At 38.8% G+C, this 11,871-nt stretch overlaps 2 protein-coding genes across 4 annotated transcripts in view; one reads left to right on the top strand and one right to left on the bottom strand.

The window, feature by feature from the left end:
* Nucleotides 1-396: 396 nt before the first annotated feature.
* RpL26 (ribosomal protein L26) lies at nt 397-9,472 on the bottom strand. Of its 3 annotated transcripts, none has more exons than XM_071681961.1 (4): nt 9,337-9,472; nt 6,489-6,664; nt 1,070-1,210; nt 397-540 (listed from the first exon to the last, which is right to left on the bottom strand). In XM_071681961.1, exons 2-4 carry the CDS (start codon nt 6,654-6,656, stop codon nt 415-417), a joined length of 435 nt encoding a protein of 144 aa, XP_071538062.1. In that variant the 5' UTR covers nt 6,657-6,664; nt 9,337-9,472; the 3' UTR covers nt 397-414. The 3 variants fall into 3 exon arrangements, with proteins under 3 accessions (XP_071538062.1, XP_071538063.1, XP_071538064.1); XM_071681962.1 differs by lacking the exon at nt 9,337-9,472 and adding an exon at nt 9,244-9,262; XM_071681963.1 differs by lacking the exon at nt 9,337-9,472 and adding an exon at nt 9,122-9,161.
* Nucleotides 9,473-9,501: 29 nt separating this feature from the next.
* Nucleotides 9,502-11,871, top strand: part of LOC139759613 (short/branched chain specific acyl-CoA dehydrogenase, mitochondrial) — a 28,707-nt gene continuing 26,337 nt past the window's right edge. Inside the window, exons 1-2 of the mRNA XM_071681958.1 lie at nt 9,502-9,639; nt 10,453-10,615. Of these exons, the coding sequence (XP_071538059.1) occupies nt 9,604-9,639; nt 10,453-10,615 (199 nt within the window). The 5' untranslated portion in view covers nt 9,502-9,603. The remainder of the gene's footprint in view (nt 9,640-10,452; nt 10,616-11,871) is intronic.

Here is an 11,871-nt window from a genome sequence, read left to right as displayed (position 1 = left end):
ATCATATGCCTTCTCCAGATCCATTTGTTTTTCTAAGTATTTCTCACATACATTCTTCAAAGCAAACACCTGATCCACACATCCTCTACCACTTCTGAAACCACACTGCTCTTCCCCAATCTGGTGCTCTGTACATGCCTTCACCCTCTCAATCAATACCCCCCATATAATTTACCAGGAATACAACAAACTTTATTTTTATTTGCTTTTCTTTTGCTTTGTCGGTCTCCCGCGTTAGCGAGGTAGCGCAAGGAAACAGACGAAAGAATGGCCCAACCCGCCCACATACACGTTTCATTGTTTTGGAAGCCTTTCTAATATAAAGTTCTATGATAATTTAATACCAACTTAGCATATTGTACTTGCGATAAAATGAATAAGTAATCAAACACAATGCATCTATTAAGGCTTTATTTAGGAAGAGGTATCCATTGCTGTGAACTTGTCTTTATCCTTGCCTTGTCTTGCAGCACGCCCTGTTGCTCTTCCCTCAATTACTTTCTTGCGGTCTTTGTCCATCTTGAGTTTAACCACACACACCTGTAAACAATAAAGTGACAAATTTATCCATGGGAGAGCAAATATATAAACAACAGCATAAACCATCAAGACATCAATACAGGACAATTAAGGCAAATTATTTTTCCATTATAACAGCTTAAGTTCCTGGTAACACATCCCAAGAACATGTGCACAGACATACACTCAGATACAAATAAAAAATATATTCTCTGCTAGGTTACATAAAATTAGGTTTCAATGTGCATGTTCAGCACTCTAGAAAATAATCTAAATAAGGGAACTGTCTTTTTCTAAATTAAATTCAGACGCTTTTTAATCATCCAAGAGCCAGGCAAATATGCCTGATGCAAATGATGGGGAGTCTGTGTATCAGGTGGAGATCTGGACAGGAGAACCCTGCCTGAACCTCCAGAGACTGCACACTGTAACAGACAAGGTCACAACTCCCCAACACCTACTCTCTGAGAATGGATTTGCGTATCATCATTCATCAGGGTGGTTTTGAATGCCTATGTTAATGCATGTTATTTAAAACTCTCACATTCACCTTTGAGGGGTGGATGCCTACATAGACAGAGGCACCATTAGCCTTTTCTCGCTGGATTCTCTCAATGTAGATGCAGTATTTCTTACGGTACACGCTGACAATCTTGCCCACCTGCTGACCTTTATAGTGTCCACGAACTACCTGAAATATGGGAAGTGAATTTGAGATGTAATTCTATAATTACAAATGGCTAATTAAATAGCACCAGTTAGCAGAGGCCAAATGTATTTTTTCTTTATGTAGCTTTTGCTACATTTACTGAGTGAAATAATTTAGAAAATATTGCAAATACTAGTGGCAAGAAAAAATGATCAAAGCATGGGTATAAGGCTTCCAGCATTTCAAAAAACATGAGGTGCCAAAGCTCAAAGGTTAAAGTCTTTGTTTATGCAATATGGCCAGTTAAAGAGACAGATCTAAGGAGGAGGAATGGGGACTTATGCCACCAAAACACACATGCCCATGCCAGGACAAGGCCTGGCTAATCTTAATACCTGCAAAACAATATAAAAGATGTGGCAGGGGTATGCAATGTCCCAGTTACCTGCTGCCTTTGCAACCACAAACATATGCAACAAATATGTCAACATCCTCTCCCAACACTCTTCAATCATTCAACAGTGTTTGGGGGAGTTCGTGGAATGAGTTAATAATTTGTACAGCAACATGAATACATGCAACTTCAATCTATCAACCTTTCCAGCTGTTAAACTAATATCTCCCCTCCAATACAGGGGTGACACAAACTGCTTTAAAATGTTTGTCAAATCAAATAAATAATGGTTTACTGGATTTTGGCAGCCATTCCACTAAAAATATAAAGATGAGGTATTAAAGAAAATACAAAACTGAGCCATAATAGTTAAAATAGATAATCATACAGGAGCTTAAAATTAGGGTTAGTTATTTCCACACTTCGGATAAGCATTTGGGTGAGGTACATTAAAACAGCCAAGGTGGTAGATATACAAGGATGTTAACATTATAAATATGGTTTACACATTATGAACTTGATGGAACATTAGGTGAAAAGTTACAATAATACAGTTATGGGGCTTTATGGGGTAAGATGAAAAGCTACAATAATACAGTTGTGGGGCTTTATGGGATAAGATGAATTATTATATCATTATTATTTTGCTTTGTCGCTGTCTCCCGCGTTAGCGAGGTAGCACAAGGAAACAGACGAAAGAATGGCCCAACCCGTCCACATACACATGTATATACATACATGTCCACACACGCACAATATACATACCTATACATCTCAATGTACACACATATATACACACACAGACATATACATATATACACATGTACATAATTCATACTGTCTGCCTTTATTTGTTCCCATCACCACCTCGCCACACATGGAAAGACAACCCCCTCCCACCCTCATGTGTGCGAGGTAGCGCTAGGAAAAACACCAAAGGCCCCATTTGTCCACACTCAGTCTCTAGCTGTCATGTAATAATGTACCGAAACCACAGCTCCCTTTCCACATCCAGGCCCCACACACTTTGCATGGTTTACCCCAGACGCTTCACATGCCCTGGTTCAATCCACTGACAGCACGTCGACCCCGGTATACCACATCATTCCAATTCACTCTATTCCTTGCACACCTTTCACCCTCCTGCATGTTCAGGCCCCGATCACTCAAAATCTCTCTCACTCCATCTTTCCACCTCCAATTTGGTCTCCCACTTCTCCTTGTTCCCTCCACCTCTGACACATAAATCCTCTTGGTCAATCTTTCCCCACTCATTCTCTCCATGTGACCAAACCATTTCAAAACACCCTCTTCTGCTCTCTCAACCACACTCTTTTTATTTCCACACATCTCTCTCACTCTCACATTACTTACTCGATCAAAGCACCTGACACCACATATTGTCCTCAAACATCTCATTTCCAGCACATCCATCCTCCTGCGCACAACTCTATCCATAGCCCACGCCTCGCAACCATACACCATTGTTGGAACCACTATTCCTTCAAACATACCCATTTTTGCTTTCCGAGATAACGTTCTCGACTTCCAAACATTCTTCAAGGCTCCCAGAATTTTCATCCCCTCCCCCACCCTATGATTCACTTCCGCTTCCATGGTTCCATCGGCTGCCAAATCCACTCCCAGATATCTAAAACACTTCACTTCCTCCAGCTTTTCTCCATTCAAACTTACCTCCCAATTGACTTGATCCTCAACCCCACTGTACTTAATAACCTTGCTCTTATTCACATTTACTCTTAACTTTCTTTTCACACACTTTACCAAACTCCGTCACCAGCTTCTGCAGTTTCTCACATGAATCAGCCACCAGCGCTGTATCATCAGCGAACAACAACTGACTCACTTCCCAAGCTCTCTCATCCACAACAGACTGCATACTCGCCCCTCTTTCCAGAACTCTTGCATTCACCTCCCTAACAACCCCATCCATAAACAAATTAAACAACCATGGAGACATCACACACCCCTGCCGCAAACCTACATTCACTGAGAACCAATCACTATCCTCTCTTCCTACACGTACACATGCCTTACATCCTCGATAAAAACTTTTCACTGCTTCTAACAACTTGCCTCCCACACCATATATTCTTAAAACCTTCCACAGAGCATCTCTATCAACTCTTATCATATGCCTTCTCCAGATCCATAAATGCTACATACAAATCCATTTGTTTTTCTAAGTATTTCTCGCATACATTCTTCAACCACACTGCTCTTCCCCAATCTGATGCTCTGTACATGCCTTCACCCTCTCAATCAATACCCTCCCATACAACTTACCAGGAATACTCAACAAACTTATACCTCTGTAATTTGAGCACTCACTCTTATCCCCTTTGCCTTTGTACAATGGCACCATGCAAGCACTCCGCCAATCCTCAGGCACCTCACCATGAATCATACATACATTAAATAACCTTACCAACCAGTCAACAATACAGTCACTCCCTTTTTTAATAAATTCCACTGCAATACCATCCAAACCTGCTGCTTTGCCGGCTTTCATCTCCCGTAAAGCTTTTACTACCTCATCTCTATTTACCAAATAATTTTCCCTAACCCTCTCACTTTGCACAACACCTCGACCAAGACACCCCACATCTGCCACTCTATCATCAAACACATTCAACAAACCTTCAAAATACTCACTCCATCTCCTTCTCACATCACCACTACTTGTTATCACCTACCCATTAGCGCCCTTCACTGAAGGTCCCATTTGCTCCCTTGTCTTACGCACTTTATTTACCTCCTTCCAAAACATCTTTTTATTCTCCCTGAAATTTAATGATACTCTCTCACCCCAACTCTCATTTGCCTTCTTTTTCACCTGTTGCACCTTTCTCTTGACCTCCTGCCTCTTTCTTTTATACCTTTCCCACTCATTTGCATTTTTTCCCTGCAAAAATCGTTCAAATGCCTCTCTCTTCTCTTTCACTAATAATCTTACTTCTTCATTCCACCACTCACTACCTTTTCTAATCAACCCACCTCCCACGCTTCTCATGCCACAAGCTTCTTTTGCGCAAGCCATCACTGCTTCCCTAAATACATCCCATTCCTCCCCCACTCCCCTTACCTCCTTTGTTCTCACCTTTTTCCATTCTGTACTCAGTCATAAGATGAAAATCTACATTAATACAGCTGAAAGGCTTTTAAACGTCCCACTTACTAAATATGCTACAACTTACATTAACTGTTACATCTAATCCTTTCATATATACTAGAGATATACAAAGTACAGCCATTGATCAGGTTTCATCATACTTGGTCCACAATGATACAGCTCCATTATAGAATTTTACTTATTATTACCCACAATACCTATTCTCTTTGTAATTAGGTGCACTGAATACGGATCGGCCTCTTATGAATGTCATAAGTGACAAAAATGGGTTTGGGGTTAACTGAGAGTGCCAGCATTCTGGAATGTATCCTTAATTCTTAAAAGTGGAAGTGAAGGATAACATCCAAAATATACTTAAATACAAAACTGTGTAGATAAAGTGATAATGTACCTATACCATATTCTATGTTTCTTAACATTTTATTCAGTTATGAAAACTGGGGTGAAAAATCTGAAGATACATGACCACCCTTTTTTCCCCAATGAATTCTTAGATAAAATGGGTTCTAGTATTTATAGCATTTCAACTAAGTTGTATTTTCCAAGAATGCATCTCAAATGTAAAGCAGTAATCAGGTGCATCTTATTCAAGTATTTACATGACTACAAATGGCATAAACTATATACGTTGTACAGTACTTCACACAAAACTGTGTACTCAAAACATAATAAACTCAATGTGGCCCTCTTATACTACAGTACATGTGGAGAAGTTAAATATCAAAGGTCATGTTTCTCTTCAAGTACCATTCATACATAGAATAAATCTTTTTACAGTGAGCTACACAATTTGAAAAGTGGACACAAGGACAAAAAAAGGGTAAGACGGTATATGTCAGCAGTAAAAAGAATGAAAGGAGACCAAAGTAGAGATATAATGATAGAATTCAAGATGCTTTGAATAGGCTGAACAATATGAAGTGGTCTGGGGAACATGTTGAAGTCTATGGGGTTTTAATGCATTATAATGAAAGCAAGATAGTGAATATCAGCAAACGAGGCCATTTTTCGTGTTTCTGAGACAACCTTGCTACACGGGAAACTGCAAACATGCCTTTCAGTTCCTTTTATGCTTAGAAACGACTGTATACGGCATAGTTTAATGCATCTAACCTGACCCAACACACATCTTCACTAAACCACAGGATGACTACCATCAACATACAAATAGAAAAAGCAATGCAATCCTTAACTGTTTGCCATGCTTAACAGGCAACAAAAAAGTAGATAAAGAATGACCTGAGCACATGTGGTGCATAAATCTTTTTTCTTTAGAAGGAGGCACGATTTAAAGTTAGCAATCCAATCCTAAATGCTTGCTATGCTTAGCAGGCAACAAAAAAGTAAACAAAAAACAGATCTATGTCACATGGAAGCAAATTTTTAGAAGGGAGCACAATTTAAAGTCAATTGGGAGGTACAATGAATGGCAGATAGGAAGATCATCAAGAAGGTATACAACTGTAAACCATGAAAGAAAATGGTACAAATAATGGAATAGTTTGGATCAAATATAACAGAATCGTGTATGGAGACCAAGCTTGCATGAAAAATCAAAACCAACTTGATATGTTCAGTGAAACAGAAGCACTTTCGTAATTGTTCTAGTCTTACATCCATAAACTTGGTACAGATGAGAATTCTCTTGAATGATGTGAAAGGCTGTTTGTATTTCATCCACCCCAAAAAAGTGAGCAGATTTATTGATAGATATTCATTTATTCTTTCTTCACAAATGCTCTAGGAGGAAGTAACTGTTTTAAAGGACATACCTGCACTTCATCGTCCTTGCGGATGGGGATAGACCTAACATTGTACTTCTGCCGTAGTTCTTTAGACAAAGGTGCTGACATGTATCTTCGGCGAATGTGAGAGGGTGCATTGAAGTAGCAACGCCGGTTCTTGCGTCGAGACTCGGTTTTAAATTTGTTTAGTTTCATAGTGGATACTGGAAAGAAAAACCAATATTTAAATCCATTATATACCAACTTTTTTGGCTTAGGGATAATGGAATGTACTTGGGTCAGCAGCTGTTTTGAAATCTTTGAGCCAGGGAGTACCTGGTGTAGGAGCTGGAAAGCCTGTGTGTCAGGTGGAGATTTAGACAAGAGAACCCTGCCCATTCCCCATGGACTGCACACTGTGACAGACAAGGCCACAAACTCTCCAACAACTACGCCTCTCAGAGAATGGATTAGCAGATTTCATCATGTTAAAATGTTGGACAGACCATTATTCCCTAATATTTCAATTCAAAATGGGAGTCCGAGATAATGACGACAACTGCATGAATATGGAACTTTTGAAGCCAAAGTAAAATAAACTAACATTTTGCAACAATCCCACACACATAAGCATTCAAAAATTAAGACCTTGAAATTTCTGACAAGACACTGCTTAAGAACAGATGTAATAAATGATTACAAAATAACCTTCAGGGTGTGAAACATGTCAGGACAACCTGCTTCAGGTGAGCTGCTGCAGCACAACAAATAATGGCCAAGAACTGAACTTTGTTGTAAAACTTTCATCACAGTGTAAATGCATATGCACGCACAATTAATATGGTCACAGCACTAGTCAACAATTAACATTTAAAAGCATAAATCATTAATGCAGAGAGAAAATACATCAAATTTGGGGTCAGTTGCTAAGTTCACTGTTCAACATTTTGAGTTAAATTCCTAAACAATATTCTTGAATTTTTTATGGACTCCCTAACAGTCCATTTTAAGACGAATTTCCTGGTTACGTTAACGTAACCACCTAGAAATTATGTGCATAAACCCCATTAACATAATAAAATGCTGAAGAAATGATAGGAAAGAGAGGTGAAGCTGGGCGTTGTTGACTGGTCATTTTGGATTTTCGATGTAGGCTGAAGACTGGCAGATGTAGCACCATTGTAGAAAAGCAAGGGGTACCAAAGTGAATGTTTCAATTTGCAGGTACAATAATTTTTAGTATATCTCTTCAGCTGTCTGGAAGTATGGTAACTGAGGTGGTGGCATGTACAGTGCATCAGACTGAAGAACAATGGTTTAAGGAATGAGAGTTGTAAGGATTGAGTGTTTCATTTTGAAGAATCTGGTCAAGAAATACTTAAAAGATCTCAAAGTAGCATGTATAAATCTGGAGAAATCATATGACAGGGATGATGATAGATGATTTGTTGAAGGTACTGCAATTATATGGCACAGGAGGAAAACAGTGGCGAGGTGTTTCTATCAAGAAAGTAGATTGTGTGAGAAGGGTGCAAGTGGTTCCAGGTGATGGAGGGTATGTATAAAGAAGTGTGATATGTCAACGTGGCTGAATTAATCTGTTTTTAGTTGGGTTAGTGAAGAAGGAAAATACAAGGGTCTGCAGAGTGCTGTGGGTTGGGAGTGCCTAGGCAGTCAACTGCTCTTTCCTGTTACCACTGTTCTCGTAACTGGCTTGGGTGAGAAATTGCAGAAGCTGGTGTGTGATTGTAGGAATGTGTGGAAGGGAAAAAGATGAGGTTGTGAACATGAATTAATTAGGTTAGCAAGGAAGAATAACAGGATGGTTGGAGTGTGCATCTGAACTGAGATTACCTAGAAGTGTTGTTGATGCTGGGAGTGAACATGACAGCAAATGGAACCATGGGAGCTGAAGTAGGCCAATTATAAGTGAGGGGACTAGCATTTTAGGATTGTGTGGAGAGAGAGGATACTGAGAGGGCAATGTTTATAGATGCAATGCATGTCCCTTAAAAAAATAAGTACATGAGAAAGTGGATGTGTTGGAAATGAAATGTTTGAGGCCATGAGGACACTTGGAGTAAGAATTGATGCAATAAGAACGAGGTGTAGGTTCTAAGAGTACGGTCGAGGGATGAAGAGGATGGGTTGAAACGGTTTTAATACGTTCAAAGAATGAGCGAGGAGAGGCTGACCAAGAGAACACAAATGTCAAAAATGGAGAGAACAAAAAGGGGGAGACTAAACTAAAGATGTAAGGGTGGAGTGATGGATGCTTTAAAATGATTCGAGAACTGAACATGCAAACCTGACTAGCCAGTAATCTGAGGATGAAGGCACTCGCACTTTCCGGTTATGATGTTACCATGTTTACAAACATTATTTCCTGCTGGTGTTTCACATAACGCCATAATATTTACACAGCTTTTCCCACCATGCTTCTTCCTTGCTGTAGACTACAGGAAAATTCCCAGTTCACGTTCACATGGCAGTAATTTACTTTTCCACGATAAATCGAACCATATTTCGAAAGTTCATAACAGAACGGTAATATCAAATTTCATTAAAAAATCCTACAAAACGTTAACATACATAATCTGCGTACTTTAACACTCGTATCAATACTATAATATAAATATTATTCCATTTATATAAGACGAAATACTATTCAAAATACACACGTGTTTACATTGTTCTGAACTCTCTAGTTCGCCTGGCAAAGACCCTTCCAGATTTATACCGTGTAAAATCAGAAACATCTGCCCATAATCGCCATTGTAATTACTGAAATAAGAAAATTTACCTCTCAAGAGTTACCATTTCACTTCATGGGAACAGATATAGAAACTAACAATACAAAGTTTAAGACATAAGTGAAACTCTTTGGATTACTTACAACCTCCACCGACCCACCACTGTAGAGGGAGCACTCTGCTCGTGGTGCATTGTGGGTATCTCTGACAGGCCCACCAACCTTTTTCTTGACATTATTATCATATCTCCATTTGTAATTCCAAAGCACTCTGATTAATGACCATTTTTATGTGAAAATAGTTTTCGCTATCTGATGATTGTTTGGTGATTCTGGACACCTGAGTATGTGATGATACTGATCAGCTGATTGGGGTCTTGTAAGCCCTGAGATGATGTAAACAACGGTAACATGGCTTCTCGAATGATGTTGGCCAGAAGAGCTCTTGTAAGTTTTTGTGGATTGATATGTCATGAACTGTAATTGTATATAAAGGCAATACACACGCTATAAACTTTGGCACTAGTTAGACCCATGTGGTAAACATAAGGTATGGCAAGACACAAACTGATGTAAGTCCGGATATACAATACTTGCGCACTGCAGTGTTAAGGGAAAGGTAAAGGACTCCACCATGATAACATTGATGTCAGCAATATGTGACTTGCCAAACTTTGCTTTCATGTTAATTTTAAGAGTCATGACCTTAGAATTGGTTATATTTTTAGTTTTTATTATACTTTTTCGCTGTCTCCCGCGTTAGCTAGGTAGCGCAAGGAAACAGACGAAAGAATGGCCCAATCCACCCACACACATGTGTATATACATACATGTCCACACACGCATATATAGAATTGGTAAAGAACAAAAAAAGCAGTTTTATATCCTTATGATGAACAAATGGAATTTAGCATATGATAGTGCACGTTGTTACTTGTGTTATCTCTTGTTTTTGTGTGTGCTTATTTCCCTTAGTTTCTTGTAGGTATTAGTAGAAATATGTTGGAATATCACCCCTTCCATTCTTTGCTTCACTGAACTGCATGCTCTTACTTTTGATTTCCTATACATTTTTTTTACTCAAAATTATGTGCTATATTGTTACTTAATTATTATGAAGCATACTATAGAATTTACATTTATATAGAAAATGTAGGTCCATATTACTTTTCAGTACTTGAGAACCTTATTACATTTACAACTTCATTACTATGTAATTGATGCTTATTGGATTATCCCACATCGTTTTCTAACCCACAGGCTTGCACAGGCCGTCTGTACCTGAATTCACGACAGTTTCATACTGGCATTGGTGCTGTTGTACACTACCAGCAGACATCTGCACAGCTTGAGGGAGCCATGGGCCTCAGGCCTTCACCTGTTACTATGTTGACAGAGGAGGAGGAAATGATGAAAGAAACAGGTAAAACTTAATGAAAAGGATATTGTTATACAGTAAATCCCTCTTTTAACAGATTGAATAGGGGGGAAGGGTGGTCCATTAGATGCCAAATTCCATTACATCTTGAATTTTTCCAAGGAATATTAATAAATGAAGTATTAATGAGTGTAATGGAAACCTACCTTATCCATTCAAGGCTGGAGAAGTTCAAGGAGTAGAAAGACTACTCTGATTCAGAAAGAAATAGCTCCAGGGTCACATGTGTCACTTCCTAGTTAGGAATGGGGTTTGCCTGATGTATGAGCTACTATGTTCATTCTCATGATGTTCAGTCTTTTTCAACTCTTCAGCATTGCTGAGGGGTTTGCTGATACAAAAAGACAAGTCTTTGGACCTTTGAAAAAATTTGCATTTGCATGAGAACAAAGGCTCTGACTTTATTTGTGTACTGACCAAGTGGCAATTATCTCAAGCTGGCTGGCAATGGCCAGGCTATGTCTTGTTTTGTCTAAAAATTTCCACTTCATTTATTTTTGAAGGTCTAAAGGCACAAAAGATAATATTGCACCATTGAATTATTGTGAATCAATTGAAAGCTGTTTGCATGTGTACATAGAGAATGTTGTAGTGGGGTTCCTTGTAGGATGATGCGGTTATGTTCCTGACAATCTGTTGTTGTGGTGGAATGTATAATTGATTGAAATTCATGTTATAAGGGGGAATATATTCCGGATTAAAAAATTTCCCCAATTCAAATTTCACGTATGGGCTGTGCCTAAAACATCTTATCACACCATCAGTATGCCGAGCTCTCTCATAATGCTGTATCAGCAAAGACGGATGCCAGTCACACTAAAAGGGTCTTATGGTTAAATGACAGTCTGTTTGGACATAAAGAACACTTACTGGCCTATTCCTATTCACTCCAGAATGACAAAAAAAAATTCTAGGGGGTGGGAAACTGACCTTGACATTTGAAAGAGATACCCTATGGATTGTGCAGTCTCATCAATTTTTACAACTGGTAGCATCTATGCTGAAAAATTAAATCTTCCTCCGAAGCTTACTTGATGCTTTTATAGTAATTGTAAATCACTTGAAGAATTTACCAGTCATCCATTATGAGTCTGAAATACTTTTAGAAAAGCAGGGTTTGTCATCAACCAGGAAAAGCGTCACGAATCTCAGTCAGAATTTTACTTGACATGGAATAGATTTACTCTTGGAAAAGATTTTTGTTTAACTGTTTGGTCCTAGTCCAAGGTGTCTTGACATCA

The sequence above is a fragment of the Panulirus ornatus genome, chromosome 33 (genome assembly GCF_036320965.1).
Source record: "Panulirus ornatus isolate Po-2019 chromosome 33, ASM3632096v1, whole genome shotgun sequence".
NCBI classification, from domain to species: Eukaryota; Metazoa; Arthropoda; class Malacostraca; order Decapoda; family Palinuridae; genus Panulirus; species Panulirus ornatus.
The sequence above is the reverse complement of the archived record's forward strand: the minus strand, read 5'-3'. Positions and strand labels throughout refer to the sequence as shown.